General features: G+C 39.8%; 1 protein-coding gene and 1 long non-coding RNA gene across 4 annotated transcripts in view; one reads left to right on the top strand and one right to left on the bottom strand.

Moving 5' to 3' along the window:
• LOC124054077 (chemokine-like protein TAFA-5) overlaps nt 1–18745 on the top strand; it is a 128770-nt gene extending 110025 nt beyond the window's left edge. For 2 of the 3 annotated variants that reach the window (XR_006842305.1, XR_006842306.1), the window contains exons 3-5: nt 4718–4845; nt 13443–13650; nt 18325–18745. Coding sequence is in view for 1 of the 3 variants with exons in the window: in XM_046379753.1 (XP_046235709.1) it covers nt 4718–4845; nt 18325–18333 (137 nt within the window). In the remaining 2 variants the exon portion in view is untranslated. The remainder of the gene's footprint in view (nt 1–4717; nt 4846–13442; nt 13651–18324) is intronic. The other variant, XM_046379753.1, reaches the window with a different exon arrangement.
• The window catches only part of LOC124054079, an 83164-nt gene continuing 81246 nt past the window's right edge, over nt 18013–19930 (bottom strand). The window contains exon 4 of the long non-coding RNA XR_006842308.1: nt 18013–18738. This is a non-coding gene — a long non-coding RNA (uncharacterized LOC124054079). The remainder of the gene's footprint in view (nt 18739–19930) is intronic.

Raw genomic sequence — 19930 nt, 5'->3', positions numbered from 1 at the left:
CCTCTATAACTGCTGTGAATCCAAGCTAACTACAGCTGTAATCATCCACAACAGAGCAAGCTACAAACTTTTCAGAGCCACTTTCCAAACCTACAGGTGGAGAGTGTTTGATATTTACAATATGACTTTGTGATGGAGTATTCATTTAAAATCATTCAAGTCAAATGTTTTCCAATAAATAAGCCATGTTAAGCTGCTATTTAATTGTAGATTACAGGAACTTATGAAACAGCTAAACAAAAAGCTTAAAGATGCTAAAATTTTCCTTAAGGTAGGGGGGGAACTGCATAATTTGATGATAATTATAAGAGAGTTTGTAACAACAAACATTACCTTTTGCACTACCAGTACCCATTATTATTAGAGGATTTTAAACTTGTGGTGTTATTACAGTAACATCTCATCAGCACAGATGCCCATGAATTATCCTCCAAACCGTGTGGAAATCTGTTTTGTCATTATAAACGGTCTGTGTGGTTCCATTTTTCAATCTCACATCATTCATCTGCAAATAACTGTGAAAAATATCTTGATGTATGTTTTACCGTAGTCTTGTAGACGTACAAGAAAAAAATGAAAAAGTTATTGTTTTTATGATGCATCCTGCAGACTGACGGTTACCAAGTAAAATACTGAGAATGGAGTCATTATAGATTGTTCTTTCAGTTAAAAATAGAGATGAGCACTTTTACACACACATAACAGAAGTCAGTCCCTTATTACTACTATTTACCTGATGGATGGTAACTCCAAATTGAAACAAAACCCATCAGTAAATTGTTTAAATGACCTTGCTGACAAGCAAGAAAGCAAAATATTGAGAACGCTGCCTGACCTTGGCCATCTCATTTGACAAGTTTATTCCATTCGCCTCAGCGAATGATGTGTTTTCAGTATGTCCTCTAATTTTTTGCTCCCTACTCTCTTGCTTCCATTTTCCATTTACAAAGCCTGCTTTACATCCTGTCCCCTACTCTCCACTTACTGTTGCTGAAGTAGTGCTGGTTGTAGAGGCAGATTCAGAACACTTTCTTGTCCTCCAGATTTACATAAAATGGAAATTTGTCTTTGGCACTGGCATACTTCACACAACACATCAGGACAAGTCACACGAAAGACACAATACAAATAATAAATAAATATGTGATAAAACGTTAAAAAGATTTTTTTTAAAAATGGGGGAGTTCTTTAAAAAGGGAAAGATGAGAGCTAGAGGTGTGTTAGTGTGTGTGGGTGTGAGTGTGTGTACGTTGAAGGGAGTTCTGAAAAGCTACTTGTTGAAAATCGTCACACTAAATGGAATAAAGGATTTCTTGAACACAGGACTTAAAGTGTGTGTCTTGAAGGCAGCATCTGGTATGCTAATTCAGAAGAAGGGTTGGTTCACTGAAAGAATGGATTGCTTTGTATGATTTAAGATTCGTGCTGCATTTGGAGTTTCTGTCAGTTCACCTGTTGTTTCGCCTGACTTTGATGTTTCCATACCACAATATGACAAAAGCATGCTTCATCAATGATCTGTGGTCAAATTTGAAAATTTTGAGATTTTGAGATCAACATTGTCTTGGAAAGGTGTGCTCATTTACTATTCTCAGTGACCAGCTCTGTTGCCATAGGTAGAACCTACATTATCTACCCTAGTTTGTCTTCTTCACACAGCTCTTTGTGGCCCTTGGTGGTCTAAGAAGACTTATGATGTCAGTTTGTGACTGTCTGGATGTTGCAGGTTATGTTTCTTTTGATTCAAGAAAACATGCTACGTAGAATCACACACAGATGCAGCATGTACGCACCACTGTTGGTTCTGTATAAAGTTGTTTTGTGGGAAAAAAAAACAAACTAGTGTAATGAATGGCCTCTGCTGAAGCAGTATTTCATGATCTCAGTAATTACTCAGAGAGGATATGAGCCTAAACTTTCTGAAATCCCTCATCAAAAGCGTTCACGCTGTTGCAATCAGTTGTCCACATGGTTATGTCTTATCTCAAATCATTGCTGACTGCATAACAATACTTCATGGGTTTTAAATATTTGAACTATTTGAAATTGCATTATTCCCACAAATTATTTTGTGAAGTGAAAACATTCAAGTCCCAGATGTTTTAGATTGTTTTCGTGCAGCTAGCCTTGAGGCGACCTATAGCAGCGTCAAGTAATTCAACCTCAAGCAGCTTGTCAGCAAAATGCACTCAGCAATAATAATGCTTTACAATGGTGTCAGTTTCAAACTCACTGTTTACTGTGCTGACACAGTGTTCCTGGTACTCTCGTTATTTAGCCATGTAGCGCTTGAGACGGTATCCATATTTCATGCATTGACTGATATATAGATATTGTTTATGGTGAACAGATATTAGCATTGGGTACAGTGCTCACTGATTATCTACATGCCAGGTTATGACAGCTACTGAAGGTGCCCTTAGAGCAAATTTATAGATATGGAACTGAGCACAATTTCCTCATGTTTTAGAGAGAGAGAGCCAGCTTGCCATGAACGCCACGGCAGAGGAATATGATGTATGTTTGTCCTATTATTTATCCTGGGTTTCACTGTCACCCATTAAAAAATGCTGTTTTCCATCCATAAATGCATACGAATATGAGCATAAATGTATGTATCCATCTTCCTTTATCTTGCCCATATTCTGTAACGGTCAAGAATGTTATGTAGATATGCTTATTCTTTACTTTGTCTTCATCCTCTCTTCTTTTTATCTCACTTCATTTTCTGATTTACACATTCAGGTGGACATGTCACTTAGTTTTTATTCTTGATTCCGTTTTTAATGCAATTTCTGATTTGTGAAGATTGTGATCCAACCGGAGACACAGGGTTCTGATCAGACATGAGTTTATGAGTTTCTCATCACACCAAAATTCACCTCATTACACCTCATACATAATCACCCTTAAATTCATTTAACTTTTTTTTCTTTAACAGCCATGATATTCATAAACTCATACAAGTATCATTTGTTGACGGCATAACATTTGTTTACCAAGAAATCTCCACAGGGTACATTCAGTGTCTCCGAAGTAGCAAAAATAATATTTTTTCATCGTGCCTACATCCTGACTGTTATTGTGCTGATATTTATAGAAGCACTCTTTCAAAAACCATAACTTTAATGAAAATTTATGATTCAGGTAACTGCATATATCACGTCTAATTTTCAGTTGACTTCTGTTGTGGCAGAGGATGCTGGTATCCTTTATATCTTAGGACTGTAGGATAATAATCTAAAGCAGTGGTTCAGTGTTCTTAGACCTCTGTAGCTGTCAGATGAGTTCAAATAATATTGACATCACCTGTTTTGTTTTAGAAGTAGTTAACCTGAAGTGATTTGAGATAGTTTGCAGTACTATTAATATCACTTTGAGGGGGCAGAAGATGGAGGTTTCAACCATTTACCCCTTACTTCTGGATTTCATATTCTCTGCTCCTTACTTCTGCTAGAGTAAGATTAAAGGTGAGCATTTCTCACTGGAAGTTAAAATGAAATGAAAAACGAAAATGAATAACCAATTTGGTTAAAAAGTATGTTACTGAAGAAGAGTGTCACAAATTATACATTTCCCTTAATTTCGTGAATCAGCTCAAGTTAATGCCACGGCCCCAGAATTCATGTCTGGCAAACGCCAAATGCGGTTTGTATCAAAATAGTCACGCAATCAAAAACTCAAAACTCAGGGCTCAAGCCCTTTTATCACATTTTAGAGACATTCATTCAGCACACAGACAGGGACAGAGACTTCAAGATGCATTCCCTCGTATACTAACACTTGAACCCCAAACTGTACTCATTTGCGTATCATGACTTTTTTAGGGCCCAATAGTCATTCAGGACTTGTACAAAAACAAAAAGAGATACAGTTTACTCAATATAGAAAGTCTAAAACTGAAACATCGCTTCCCCTTCTCTTTCCTCAAACTGAAAAAACCCACTATATTTAGTGATATTATATTTAGTGTTATCATCATGGCTCAGTCTATAAATGAAGCCCACTGTATAAGTGAGACTAATGCACTTGAGCCTGGGGCTTTTCAGGGAAATGAAGAAACTCACTAACTTTAGTCTAAAAATGAAACAGCAGAGCAGATGAAAATAATGTTACTACTCTAAAAAGTAGAAATTACAGCATGTTGTTAGGTCCTATGCAAGACATTAAATGTCACAGATTTTTACAAGAACCTTATGAGCAGGGCTTACAAAATGTGTCATTCTGTTTAAATTGAATGCAAGCGAGCTATAAACGTGCTACATATCAAATGTGTGATGTTTGAATTTATTTACCTGACTGATCACAGCTGATTTTCCTCAGTCGTTCTCCCATCTTTCTCCGCCATCCCTTCCTCTCATATCTCTCACTTGTCTCTTTAGTTCAGTGCTCTTCATCCGCCTGCATATCCCATCTCTTCACCAATCCACCCCTCTACATCTCTCCATCTTTTCCTCCACCTTTTCCACTCCATTTATATGTTTCAATATTTTTTTTACAAATCCCCTCTTTTCCCTCATTTTCCATCGTGTTCAATTTTTGCCCATATCTGTTTATGTCCATCTGTCATTGCTCAACCCACTCTCTCTATTTTAATCAATACATCTCTACATCCGCCTCACTCTGTATCATTTCTCTTCGTCTGTTTATTCCTCCTGTTTTTTTTCTCTCACCTCTCTTATTGTTCTTTCTCTCTCTCTTCCTGTGTTCAATGCAGCTGGTATTGTTCGGAAAAAGCAGTGGTGTGAGATGGTGCCATGTTTGGAGGACGAAGGCTGTGACCTGTTAGTCAATAAATCTGGCTGGACTTGTACACAGCCCGGAGGCCGAGTCAAAACCACCACGGTGAGTTCAGGCTCTCTTTTAGCCACCCATGTTACGCAATCCACTCACAAACCAGTAGGTGTGGGCAAAATGTGTGTACTTAGTGCACCAGTGGCACTGAGAGCAGCATGACTGCGAGAGCTGAAAATGAAGCATTTGTCTAGAAAATCGATTGTGATTGTGGGTTTTATGTAATTTCTATAGAAGATACAACAAAAATTAATCAGTTTTGCTCTCCAATCATTACTGTTGAGAAGCCATTTTAACAGGAATCATCACTGTACAGGATAACACTGCCCGATGTGACAATGTGCACTTAGGGACTGCAAAAATCTTAGCTTTGTACTTTGAAATAGAATTATTTGGATTGCTCAAGAATTCTTACTTTATATTTCCAATAAAGACAAAAATATGCTGAAAGTTGACAGAATCTGCCTTTTATAAATGAACAGTTCAAATTCCAAGTAATACAACACAGGCTTACTGCTGCTGCCTAACAGTGGCTTATGGGGGCCCTCACACACAGCTCCACCGCCTTTGTCTGTACAAAAATGAAGCCAAACTATCACGGATACAAGCGTTTGTGGTCTGCCCGTATACCTGCCCGCTCACAAGCAGCACTCAGCTGTTAATCATAACGTTTAACCCTCCTCCTTAGTATTAAGTAACTCATAATAAGCAATATCCATTCCTCTTTTAGCTCTGTTTTGCTAAATCATTTGACCTGCCGTTCATACAAAAATATTGCAGTGCTAAACAACCTGCTTGTGGCCAGTTAACAAAAATTATGTGGTCTTGCTTCAATAAACTACACTATGTTGAAATACGTTGATTGCGCCTTTTAGCACCAGCTCCATCTGTTGCCACATGACTGTACTTTGGACCAGCTTGCACACTGTAAGCCACAAGTACATTCATAACAGCAGAAACCCAGTTCAGCATTCACTTCACAGTCCCTTGGAAATGTTTCCCTCGCTTGCCCCCCGTCATCGGCTCTTCTCTACACAAACTGTGCGCGCTTTGTTTACTTCCTCGTCACCAGCAATTAGCTTGAATTAGGGACGCTCTTAATGTTAATGCTGGCAGCAGATGGGGAGCCACTGCTTGTATTCGCTGAGATGCCGCCCATTCATTCACCCGCCCGTCCTTCATATCCTAGCTGCAGCTCTACAAGCCTCCTCCTCTCCACTTCATCCCCAACACACACACATACGTCTTCTTACCGCCCCACAGCCTCCCACTGCTTTTGCCCCACCACCCATGCTACAAAGGACGTAAACGCTGTTGCTCCCCTGCCCCTATGCACAGCCTACACTGCAGTAATTAAAGAGGTCTCAGTTGAGAAACATGTTACACAACACAGCTGCCCTATCTGTGAATGTCAATGGGTGAACACTGAGGACCGGTGGGGCATCATTAATGCATCTGTCATGATTTAGTCATCAGCTGACTAACTTGTTTATGCCTTCCTGCTGAAAGACAAACACCCATACATACACACACATACATGGCAGACACACACACACTGAATGTTGAACCCAGATGATAGGGTTTATCAGTCAGCAGCTGCCCCTGTGCTCTCACTGAGTTGTGTGTGTGTGTGTGTGTGTGTGAGTGTATGTGTGTGTCTTGCAGTGGCTTGACATCAACCTGAATATACCTGGTCGTGAGACTGAGGTGACAGCCGTTACATGCTCCACCTAATTTGTTATCTGGGCAGGCAGATAGCCCCCCCCAACACACACACACACACAATCAGAGGTAACATACAGCTAGATCCATTTATTATATCTGACAGATAGAAGAGTTGGTGTGTGTGCATGTTAGATGGGATTGAGCATGCCAATGAGGTGGCTACGTTGTGTTCGAAGACTAATAGATCCGTTTCATGTGCATTCTCACACATTGGTTAACATGCTGTGCTGGTTCAACTGTTTGCATATTCATACTTATGTATATGTGTCCCTGCTTTCTGCAGAGGGTGGCCCTGCACGCTTTGGCCTACTTGTACATTTCATATCCTGCTTAGGGTGTCAGTCAATGTACCCCTCATCGGCTTACGCTGACAGTATGTGGGACGTGACAGGTATTCCTTGCTTGCTTCATTGGCTACTTTAAGCTTGGTGACAGCTAGTCAAATGGCTGGACAGCTATGTGCACTCATCTGTGCCAGTGTGTGTGTGTGTGTTTAAGCAGCTTTCACTGTCAAGGATTTTAATACTGGCAGCAAGCAGGCTGAGGTCATTGTTTAAAATTCTTCTAAAAACATTAATTTATGTGATGGATGAACTCGCCTAATGTGACCCTCCCTTTAATCTCAGGCAAGTTGAGGGAAGTCGGGAAGATTTTAGGTCATTGCCTCACAGCCACGCATGTAACCTAAAATTGCTTAAAATGCATTAAAGGTTAAGGCTGATTCTCCAGAGCAAAAATTACATAAACCTCTTGTTATCTGCAGACCTACAGGAGAATCATGGGCAAAAACAAGACAAACAATTTACTCCTCAGCCTCCCTCTGGTTAACTTTGAACAAGTGGCCTTTTCCCTAAGGCTTTTCAAGGTTAAACCCAAACTGGGGCGGCCCCAGTATTGCCTTAGGATGACTGTTGGCTGTGCACAGTCCAGTGAGCATGTCCGACCTGTCGGTCAGGTGTTTGTGCGAAAACATCAATGCAGACAAACAGACATATCCCTCTGGGAATTTGACTAAGCCAAATCAATCTGACTCAGCCCCATAGCCCCATAAAGGGTTATTTTGGATAAATGTCAGGAGGCAGTTTGCGTGTATTGGTCAAATGTTTGAGAGTTTGCGTTTCCTCTGTCAAGCAGAGGAAGAATGTTGTTCAGGATGACACCACTGACCTCTTCTACCTTTAGAACAGAACATGTTCTGTTTGAGTGGCGAGGCAGATCAGATGTATGCTGTGCGTTTTCCCCCATCCTACAGAACGTCACTCATCTCACCGGCCACCATTTGATGTGCTTCTGTTTAAAAATAACTTCCTTGCATACTCGTTTTCCCTCTGCTTGACTCCTTTTTGGTCTATTTTCACTTTCGCTCGCTATCTTTTTAAAAAATTTTCTTTCGCATTTTCTCCCTCCCTTCCCTCCCCCCACCCCGCTCTCCATGCATTTATCATAGTCCGACCCCACTTTGAAGAGTACATGTTGTTCCTGTCAATAAAAACACAGTATGGATTTTTCTGCAGCCAGCTCCTGAAGAAACATATGAAGATTGATATGTACTTTGGTTATTGTTGACAGTGACGTTTTGAGCGAGGTTACTTTTATTAGTGGCCCACAGCAACGGCAGCTGAAAAGGACACATATCAAATAGAGGTGCACTTGTGAAAGTTAGCACATAATTTATTTCGACATCAAGAGTCTCTGTGATTCAGTGACAAGTTTCTCCTCTAGAGGACTGACCTACCAGAAAATGGAATTCCTCACATGAACCATATCAAGCTGTACGACTGTAAATGAGCTCCTTGAGTTATTAATGAAACAGTGAAATGCTCATGGACACTCAACCGCATGCCCATCACTCATCACTTTATTTTGTTTATGTTTTATCGAAGTACATAAAACAAGAATGTCTGCCAAAGTGCACCTCTTATGGCACGCCATATGGAATAAAAATGAGACATACTCACTTATAAATATACTGTCCAGCAAGATGTCAAAGCATGTAGCCAAGTATTCTGGCAAATGACCATTCACTAAACACAGAACCTGAACAAAATCTGACCAGTCATAGCTTAGCATCTGTCATTTGCTCCACTCAGAAATGGGTGGGGGTCTTTTCTTTAAGCCTTTCTAAATCCAAAAAACATGAGAGCAAAAATGGAAAGAATTGATTCACCTGTGTTCTTCAGTAACACTATTTATTTGGTTTAATAATTGGTTAATTGGTTCAATAAAAAATACAAAGATTAAAGCATACATCCAAACAACTTGTTGCTTTTGTAAGCATGTTTTAATACTCTAAGCCTTTGTACCATTCAAGGGTCTCCTTGGAATGAATAGTATCTTAATTACTAATTCTAATTTGCAATACTCTACTGTAATACAAGGGCTAACGGCTCCAAAATGGGAAACATGGACATGGCTTATTATCAGCTAGTGAGAACAGAGTATGGATAAGAATAAGAATAAGAATAAGAAAGCCTTTATTTGTCCCACAAAGGGGAAACTGCAGCGTTACAATAGCAGGGTACAAGAACAGCACTGGAATAGAAAGAAATATAAAAATAAACATAAAATAGCATCTACCTATCTGAATATAATCTGCATGGGACAAGTGGCTTCATAACCTCAGCATAATTACATAGTTATCGTGGGCATATCTCAAAACTTTTATCTTTTATCTGGTTCACCTGTAGTAGTAATTCTCTCAATTTTAATGTTAGCATAAGCTTATGCCAAAACTGTGAACTACAGTTGATTAAATCTGCCAATCAAAAGTCTTATTCATAGGCTAAAAATGCTTTAGTTTTGCTCCTGTGTGAAACTGAGTTGTTTCAGTTGTTTCAAAAATTACTACAAATCTCCAGTGGAAAATTAGTATGACCGTAAACTGTTCCATGCTAGAATGGAAAGCTTTCACATGTCCAGCAAAATAAGGTTGAGTGCAAACAAAATGAGACAAATACGAGAATACTGTGCCATTTTCTAAGCCATGCTGCCATAACAATTTTTACATGTTGCATAGCCTAATTAGTCAAAGTTGAGCAGTTGCAGCATCCTCACAGCACAATATGCCATCTTCTGTGAAAGCTCATCTACAGAAATCGGCAAATAAAGAAACACTTTTTGCAGCAGCCAGGGGTTGATTTCCCACTCTCACTATACTATCCTCCATGCATTATACAAAATGATTTGAATATACATTAAATTGTGCAGTTACCACAGTCAAATGCTGCCTTTGCTGCCTTTCCAAAGCACTCTCTTTTGGTAAAGCGATATGTAGTCTCAGCAGTCATCTCCTATACTTCCTTCTCTAAGTGAAAGGCTTACTGCTGTCTCTCTCCAGAGAGGAGGATGCTCTGCGTTTTGCCCTCCACCATTTTAGACTGGCAGATGAAACGGTGCAATGAGCTTCCTATCTCTGCGTGTGCCGATGCAGGGAGCTCAGCGAGTAAGAGGGATAGTGCAGCATTAGAGGAAAAGAGCAAAATCACCTCAGGTTATCTGACGGCTTTTGTGACAGCCTGATAAGACAAAATTCAAAACAGAAAAGAGACAGAAAAGTGGTGCAAGAGAAGAGGAGAGAAGCGTGAGTGAAAGGCACTGAAACAGTCAGACGTATAGCATCATAAAACATGATTTAAGCCATTTTCCATTGGCTTGCATCAAGCAGTGGCTCTTTTTGGAAGGTATTCCTTTAAAAAATAGTTTTTCTCTCACTAAGTTATAATTGGACAACATTCAACTGCAGGAAAAAAGCTGACAGGAGACTGTCTTTTGAAGACTGTCATGCTGTTTTCATAGCATCCAATAGAGTTCTTGTGCTTCAGAAAATGTTTTCGAATGATTTACACACGGCAGCTCACTAAAGAAGAGCATTTGTAATTATTAAATTCAGTCAAATGCATCTACTCATCTTGCTGAGTACTTCTCACATATTAAGCATCATTTCTAGACTTTGTGAGAAACAGTGACTCGGAATGTATAAAACAACCCCAAAACAACTGAAATTACTAAAAATCCTTAAATGTCTAACTAGGTCTTAATCATATATTTCATTAGGTTGGTACTGATTGGGGTTTTTATGCTGTGAACAAAGTGCTATGAGCAGAAGTGGCTCCTACGGAGAGAAAGACTGTGATTACTGTAATCAAGACATTTTCAATGCAAAGAGAAGTGAGGAGAAGATTAGTAAACAGAGAAAAGAGAAAAGAAAGGAAAAGACAAAGAGTTAGGAAGGGGATTTGGGTGGAAAGAAGATAGTTGAAGTTGAGAGTTAAGAAGAAACAATACATACTGCTACCTCAGCGTGTGAAGAGAGAACAAGGAAACTTGTTTGATCATTAGTATATTGTTTGATAATCTGAGTTTATCTGTAAGCATATACATTTTTCATGCACTCTGGAGGGACATGCATATGGAGATGAAGGCTGTTTTCATCATCACACAAACAGCCTTTCTCTATAAAGGCTGCAGTTTACACATGACAATCCCCAGACCGGCCTCTGTCTCCCTGTAAGCTTCTAGAGTATTTACGCATTTATACATCTACCAGTGACAGCATGTGTTCAGCGGAGTATGAAAAAGCTCCTTCGATTGGGGTCTATAAGCCCGAGCTGAACCCCCACCCCCACATCACTACCTCTCTGTTTGTTCCTCTCTCATGGAGAGGCTGCGCATGATGGGATCCCCCAAAGCCCCACCATCACCACGTTCTTCCTGTGGTTCTGGGTCGGTATCGGCCTTGGTAATTGATCCCTTTGGGCCCTCCAGGCACATCCAACAGTGGGTTGAACAAAATCATCGCTAAGAAGACAGCTGCTTGGCCACCCCAGACAATCCACAAGAAAGTGAGAAAGAAAAAGAGGCCCTGTTGATGCTAACCATTAGCTCTGTCTGCCAACTTCCTTCTAGTGGGAGCCAACTCAGCACATTGTCTTGGCTTGGAAAATACCAAGTATTCCATTCTGGAAACCTGGGAAATATACAGGGGTTTTTCGCGAGGCGGAATAAGGCTAAATGGGTACTGTTGCCTAAGCCTCTTTCTAGCCAATAAAAGCGCCCGTGCCTGTGTTTCACCCTAAGTGTCAACACCGCCCAGTTAGCAGAATTTTTTATTTCCATGAGGCCAAAAGTAAGAACCAGTAAGTTCATAAGGCAGTGAACAATTGGTGGCTCATTCTCACACAGAAAGCAGCTTCCAGTTAGAACAGCTATAAGTTGAATTCAGCAAGCAGGCAACAACAAATGTACACAGGCAAAGACATTGTGTACTCTCACATACTAAGTGTACATACATCACGTATCTTCCAAATTTGGACTTTTTAGGACTTAAAAAAACAGCACTGTTTTCAGCTTTGTGAAAGTGTATTTTTCAGGTAATAGTTTTTTAAAGACTTATTTAGATTCATTTATAGTAGTTCAAATCCTCAATTTTGGAATTTGGAGATACCGAGGATTCACTGGACAATGATGGTGATATTAAGTGTTACTATTAACATACTAATTTGTCACATGTAATAAACTAAACAAGCAGTTCAGTTACAAATGATTTTAAAATAATTGGTTGAATTAATGATTTTATTGATGTTTTGTTTCGTTTTATTGCTTAAAGGTCAGGTTTGTAAGATACGGCCAAAATTTTAGTTTAAAACAGATAAAAAAAAAGAGAGAGAATGTGAAGAAAAACAGTGTAAATGTTATGTCAAAGATGTATGCAGAGATATGTTCTGAACTTAGCATGTTAACCAGCTAGCGCCAGGCTGTTCTGTCTCCTAATATCTTTATACCTCTTGAGATGGCTGTCCGACAGCTGGGAGAGTGTACGTGTGGTGAGTTAGCTAAGTTTCACAAGCTGTCTTCGCATTTATTCCCATAAGCTCAAGACAACAAATATTCTTATACCTATTTTCATTAATAAACAGAAAAATACAACTGCATGCTTTCTGAATTCAAGTTTGTCTCTTTTACCAAACTAAAATGAGCTTAACCGTCTCGTTAAGTCATCTCGAAGCACACTTCATTCAAACGAGACATAAACAAAATTTTTTGTTTTTTTTTTAAAAAAAAAAAAAAAGGTCTTGGCTTGTCTTTCTACAAACACCTCTGGCTTGGCAGAAATAAACCCTTAATTGACAGAGAGAGAGAGGCGAAAATATTCCGGTTCCAAAGCTGCTTTCGCTTGCAGCTTATGCCCAATTCTCTCATGCTTCTTTCCAATTTCAGCTCTGTCTTGCAGTATCTTTTTGTCCCTGAAGTCCCAGTTCTTGTCTGAGCCGTTGTAAATCACATCCTTACTGTATCCCCTGTTATCAAACTGACTTTTGCAGGTCTCAGAGGCTGTGTCTGGTCTCGGTCTGGTGAACTCTGTTCACTGACTATTGAGCTGAAACCTGTCGCACAGGGTGTGGTCTGAGGTCACAGTCCAGGCACAATCCAGTCAGCTAGAGGGCTAACTGAGCTAATGGTAGCTATAGATACAGCCAAAGATAACTGCAGTCCAACATAACTACAGCAAACAGCACAGTGAGCACCAGTTGGCAAGTTACTCTAGCAATTTGCTGCTCCTTGTTTTCTTTGTTATCTTTGTACCTCTGTACAGTTGCCCCTTTAATAAGTCAATGATCATTAGAAAAACACAAGGCTTCTCTGCACTTCTCCTCCATGTAGGTGCAGAGTCGGACCCTGTTTTGCTCCCACACTTCAATATTTAACACCACCTGCACAGAACAGCTCATTGGGTAACATTTCACGACACCTTAGTGATATAAATAGATAATGGTGGTGTTGGTGATGGTGGCCTGATGATGTTAAGAGTCTGAATTAAAACAAATATAAATAAAAATAAAACACTGCATCCTCATTACGAGCTTGATAACCATACCGCTCCACCTTTCCCTCTCCTCCCCGTCTCCTCTCCCTCTCTCCCCCAGGCTCTATGACGCGACAAGAGTCCCCCTCGACCCTCTTGCACTTTGGAGAGCATTGATGACCCCTTGACAGACAACCAAAACCCATCTACCAACACCACCCTACCACCACCACCAACAACATCACAAGTCCACCCAAACCCTGGTCCCGCAAAGGCAGGAAGCAACACAAGCAGCTACAGAGCACCAAGAGCCTCATGGAGGCAGCAAGGTACAACAGAAAGCCCCTGAATTTGAATCTCCTTTCCTCAAGAAATCTTTTATGACAGAAGATCTTATAGTGAAGCTGTTTTTTACACAAAATGGAGATCCACCATGTCTTTTTTTTTTTTTTTTTGGTTGTTAGGGGATAAAAGGTTTTTGTTTTTTTTCTTTAAATTTAGAAAATAATGAATGTGACCTTATAGTCATCTTATTCGCCATGAGCCAGTGGGTACTGCATACAGTTTATCCAAAATCAATTTTCCTTGTGTGCAGCAGTTGATAAAGCGGGTCATTGAGTTTGGTCCTTCTAGCCCTTTTTTTTTTTTTTTTTTATTTTCCCAGAATCTAATGAAAATCATTACCACCAATATTATAGTTTTATTACACTGCAAACACATCATCCTCAAGCTTTAGCACAACATGCAAACAACAGGGAGCATAGATGCATATGCAAGCACAAACATAAATCCAGATACAACCATCTGTTGTTTAATATCTTTATTTGACTTACTCATTTTTCCATGAGCTCACCAGTTCCCCAGTGTGTTTTTCAACGCCGAAAAATCCATGTGTGAAGCAATACCAGTAAAACACATTGGTTTATTCTCAGCTTGTTTTTGCACTGTTTTATTGGCAGGCTTTGTGTATTGTCTTTAAAGTATTGTGTCAGATGGCGTCTGTGTGCTCAAATAAAACAAGGCGCCAGACAGACTGATATTAATGCATGTGATTGGGAAATAGAGAGTAGCCATGTAGTAAATTTAACGTACAGTGCAGTAAAAGGGATGAGGCCAAAGTCATAAAAATGCCCAGTCTCATAGTGTTTTTGAAAACCAGGCTCTTCTGTTGGTCAATATTGTCAGCATTTATGACCCATGTTATGATTTGGAGGAAAAAAAATGGATCCTGCTGCTTTTCAGTCCCGGCAGCAAGTCTTCAGTAGATTTGAAAATATAAATAGACACAGGTTGCAATGCATGCCGTGAGCTCAGATTCTCGCACAGTGCCTTGTGTAAAAGATTGTCTGTTGACTGACACAGAGGCCTGTCTAAGATCAGATTTAAACATTTTATCCAGTGATACCATACCATGTCATCTGTTGTCATATACATCACATGATGTCGTTGATGACACAGATATGGGTGTAATGTTAATTTGTTCTAATGTTTCCTCGTGAGCATTCGGGGTCTGATCATATTGTAGAATGCAGATAGTGAACTGTGTTTGCTTTGATGTTCTGAAGAAATGCAGTATGAAAGGGTTGATAATGACATAACACCCCAGATAGCTTTGAACTCTCTCTTAATGTGGAATGGGGCCTAGTGTCTGGAGGCCCGTGCATGCATGTTCATGTGTTTTGATCTTAGCATCTGCTTCAGGCATTATCTAACTTCACAGCATGTAATGAGTGATTTCCCTTTCCCTGATTAACCTGTGGAGCATTCCTCACCTACAAGTTCACTTATGAATATTCATCTGGCAGGCTATTATGCGACTCCGATCCAAAAGAAAATGTGCTCGACTGCACAAGACTTAACATTACACAGCGAGTCCTGGACGTGTTAAATGCGTGCATGGTGAGTTGATGCAAAAAGCAGGAGCACTTTCAAATGACAGACAGAAACGCCTTATTTCATTAGTTGATGTTTTGCCACCACCTTGTAAAGCTTTCGGGGAATATACGAAATTGTTCAACTGTGCATCATTTGTTCAAATGCGAACTCCTGAGATTTTGCATTATTCACATCAGTTGGAGTCTTGATAAAGAGTTTTTGAGGCAAAGAAGATCAATTTTCTCTCCTGTGTGCCCATTCACACGTTCACGGTGGGTCACAGCGCTGTGACATTTTGAAGGGAGTCAGTAAGAGTTCACACACAGAGAGGAAATGTCAAGCTAGGGCCATGTGTTGGGGCACATTTGCTTTAAATCCTTTAACTCCCAGCTGGAGAATGACTCCATATGTATTGTGTATAGTTTTCTTTAGCTTTACCAGATGTGGCTGCATGTGCTTTCACTTGAATACACATGCAAAATACATATGAGAGCCAGCACACATGCATGTTCTCGTTATACATCAAAGCACTTCAGCCTTGCCCAGAGACAGGAAACTCTTTATAACATCCCTAACATCAAATCCCCGTCCTCTATTGAACACTGCTGGGTACATATCAATATGTATCGAGTGGATTGCCTGCTTGCTCTATACCAAGACAAGTCTGCACAAATTAGGCACTAACACAGACGGATTCTGTCTTTCGTTTTGCCTTCTGTTACTATGAAACGTTCGGCCATTATCAGTCTCACTTGAATTTGTCTAATTTTCTTTCTGGTCTTGTTTGAACAGCCGGACCTCACTGTACTCAGAGTTTGCTCATATGTTCAACAGTAAGATTGCACATTTCCCTTCACTCTGCGTCCCTCCTGCACAAGAAATGTAAAATATTCTCTTGTTGTTCTAAAATATAAAATAGAGTAATGTGGTTGTTTCCTGATAAACTCCAGTTAATAATCCACTGAGGCCTGTGAATTATATTCATAGGTCAAATTCATTGCATATTCTTCTGACATTCGTTCCTCTTTTTAATAGAAGGCTTGTATTTCCCTGAGATGAGATTTGTGCGTGAGATTTATTGGGAACCATTTGCACACAGTGTGGGTGTGAGACAAAGGGAGAGGAACATAGAAAGAATGGTAGACACAGACTATGTGGTAGCTTACACAAACAAAACCTTTATTCTAGGCATCTGTTGAAATTAATTAATTAATTTGTGTTCCATTGCTCTTGAGATTTCTGTGTTTCTATGAACAGATTCTGCCCAGCTTCCATTTTATCTGTGGGTCCTTGACCGTTCAGTGCCCCTGTAATTTCAGTGTGCCCACTAGGAGGCATTGACATAAGGGACTGTGCTTGCGCTGGGATCATACATCTGTCTGGGCAGCAGTCACAGCTGAGCAGTTAGCACAGTCATGCCCCTGCTTTAAGCTGTTATACCTCTGGGTCATTTCATGCCCAGCTCCAACATGACCATGACATTATCTCTATTAAACCATGGAGCTCATTGAGATGTTTATTATTCCCAGAGCATCAGACATTGTCATCTGTGATACATGCAAGTACTCCATCCAACACCTGCCCCTTTCATGGCAATTTGCACCCTGTGAAATCATCAAGAGTTCGTTATTATGAATTAAGCTTCAACGGCAATGCAGCAGTCTTGTAAGGCATTGGAGACTCTATCAAGTTGGCTGTGTGAGTGAGGAGTGAGGAGGTGAGGAGGCTTCCAGATTTATATTTCTGCGGTAGATTAATTGTTTCTCAGTCTCTGCACTGTGATACTGGCTTTGTTACTGGGTTGCACTGCTGAAGAATTCTAAATATTTGACTAGTAAAACACTTGATTTGACAGAGAGTAAGATGTTTTTATCTTTCCTCTTACGATGCTATCAGAGTGCTGTAATTAACATCTCCATTTAGTAAGGAGCAATGTGTAAACACGGTGCTAATAGCAGCACACTTAATGCATTTGTGCCAAAAAAAGAAGTTGTGTTTTTTTTTTGTTTTGTTTTGTTTTTTAAATAATGCTTCAACATTTTGGAAAAAGATACTTGTTTGCTTTCTTATCACAAATTAAGTGAGAAGATCAGACAGAGTCAGGCTAGCTGCTTCCCCATTTCCAGTTTTTATTCTGAGCTAAGTTAACCATCTGCTGGATGTAGCCTCATACTTAGCATACAGAAATAAGAGTGGTATCAACATTGTCATTCAACTCTGCATGCATGAGTGTGTATTTATTAAAATGTCAGTAAAGACAAACTTCCATTCCAAACACTTGTTCAACATTTTGGGAAGTTTATTTCCTTTCTTGCCGGGAGTTAGATGAAAAGATTTACTCCATTATTCCACCGTATGCGTTCACTAAATATAAAACAACAGAAGCTGGTTTTCTTAGACACAAACTAGCACCTAAAACCCGCTAAAATAGCACGTAATATCTCTTGGCCAATAAAACAGCCAGCTGCTAAGCTAAGCTAGGGTAAGCCATATTTAAGGGAGCAACATGTTTTTGATTTTCCCATGTGCAAGAAAACAAACAAGTATCATTTTGAAGTACTGGATGTCAAAGTATTCCTTTAAATCAGACAAACTAGTGTACTCATGAGAGGGGAAACAGAGGCAGACTAGCTGTTTCCTTTTTCCAGTCTTTATAGCTAAGCTAACATCTCCTGGCTCTGGATTCATATTTAGTGTAGAGTTATGACATCAGTGTAGGTCTTCTCAACTTTTGGCAAGAAAGTGAATAAACTTAGTACCCAAAATGTTGAGGATTACTTTAAACTCAAAGGACAGAATACTTATGAGAGAGCAGGTGTGTTTGTACTGCAAAGACAAACTTTAATTCCAAAGACTTAGATATGTATCAAATTTCTGAATTGTTAAACAAAAGATTTACTGTGCTGCTGTATGGGAGATGACAAGACAGGATCATTTTTTTCATTTATATGGTGTCAAACATTGTGCTCAATATATGGGAAAGAGAAATGGAATACAAAACATTGACTTATCGAACTGCCTTTTTGCATAAATACATCTTCAGAAGTGATTTCTCTTCTCTCTGAGCTGAGAAGGACTGTGTCTTGTAACAACTGTCTCATGTTTGCTCTGTTCTTGTTGATTCACAGGTCTCATAACACAGCCAGAGACAGGAAAACCAGGGAATGACTGTTTGAGGGAGCAAACTGTCCCCTGGACACTGGACAAAGTACTCACTGTAAAACACTGTCTTTTTCCTGTGACCGGCTTCTCCGGGTTTGTGACTGCTCCCTCCTGCTATCTGTCGTTGGGTCAAAATGTTGCGTCCACCTTCTCTCCAACCTGTCTGCCTGCTCTGTGAAGCTAGCAGCGCCTGCTCGTGCCATGGGGGGATCGGACATCGTAAAAATCACGTGGATGGTTTTTTGCCTCATGGGAAGTCCTCTGTTTCAAACTGCTTTGAATAAGGGATTTCCCGTATCACACCCGAGCCTCTGGGGCAGGAGTTCCGGACGGGATCATTGCAGACCAGATCCTGTTGCTTCCTGGACCACCTTGTGAGGCTGTAAAGTAAAAAAAAAAACAAACTGAGTGCACTCTGCTGTGAATAGGCCTTCTGCTGGAGTAAACCTCCCATATTTTTATAGACCAAAGAGCAAAACAACAATTACGATCATTATGACAGAGCGAACCATCTGGCAAAGACACACAGAGACGCTGTGAACTCGCTGTTTGTGTCGCCAACGACCGACAACTACTCCCACAGAGACACGATGCACACACACACACGGTGCATCTGGTAGCTTACGTACCGTTCACAATCAAAGGAATACTTTTAAAACTTTCCAGACACTTTTTTTCTCAGACTAAGCCCACCACTGTATTTTGGAACTGGAGATATAGGTACTACATATGTATAACTGTGTATCAAAAAAAAAAAAACAACAACAAAAAAAAAAAACTGATTTGCATTTTTCAGTAGCTACAGTTGGGACAGCTTGCAAGAAGAGTTGTCGAGGTGGTCACGGATGAGGAGTGTAAATCATATCAAAGAGATGATGAATATCTACAGAGAGTATAAATGCTATTGAGTCTGAAAAGGAGTAAAGAAATGTCATTAAATGTATTTTGAAAGGCCCTAAAAAGTTATATATTTAACAGTTTTATATGTTGTACCTTTGTAGAGAAGCTTATTGGACTTAAAATGTGGTCACAAGGGCAGTTTAGTAGGATGTGAACAAATGCTGTTGTTCCCATTACTGCTGGCTCGTAGTCCCAGGTTTTCTGTTCACACCTCAGTAGCCGCTTTCTTTTCATGGTCATCTACAAGTCACTGTCTATCAGAACCATTAATGGAAAAAAAGGAAAGTGACGCAATTTGTTGAGGACTGATCTGCAGCCAACTGAACATTGTAAATCTATGGTAGTCAGTGGAAGCCATTGAAATCTGCTAATTTGCTATGATATTGTATTGTACACGGTGTGGAATACTGACTCATTTCCTCTCTATGGGTTTTGATCTCTTAATTTATTTTTGTGCTTGTGTTTGTTTGCACAAATATGGCCTCTCTTCGATGTCAATGAATATGATGAGGAGAGAGAGAGAGAGAGAGAGAGAAAGTGGAAGTAGAGGAGGCATTGCAGAAGTCTCAAGAGTCATTTACATACTTTTTTTTTTATCTTGAAATATTTTAAGAATAAATTAAATACATGAAAAGAAACGTCCCCTTCAAATTTAGATGGTCTTGGTGTTCA

The sequence above is a fragment of the Scatophagus argus genome, chromosome 22 (genome assembly GCF_020382885.2).
Source record: "Scatophagus argus isolate fScaArg1 chromosome 22, fScaArg1.pri, whole genome shotgun sequence".
Classification (NCBI taxonomy): Eukaryota; Metazoa; Chordata; class Actinopteri; family Scatophagidae; genus Scatophagus; species Scatophagus argus.
The sequence above is the reverse complement of the archived record's forward strand: the minus strand, read 5'-3'. Positions and strand labels throughout refer to the sequence as shown.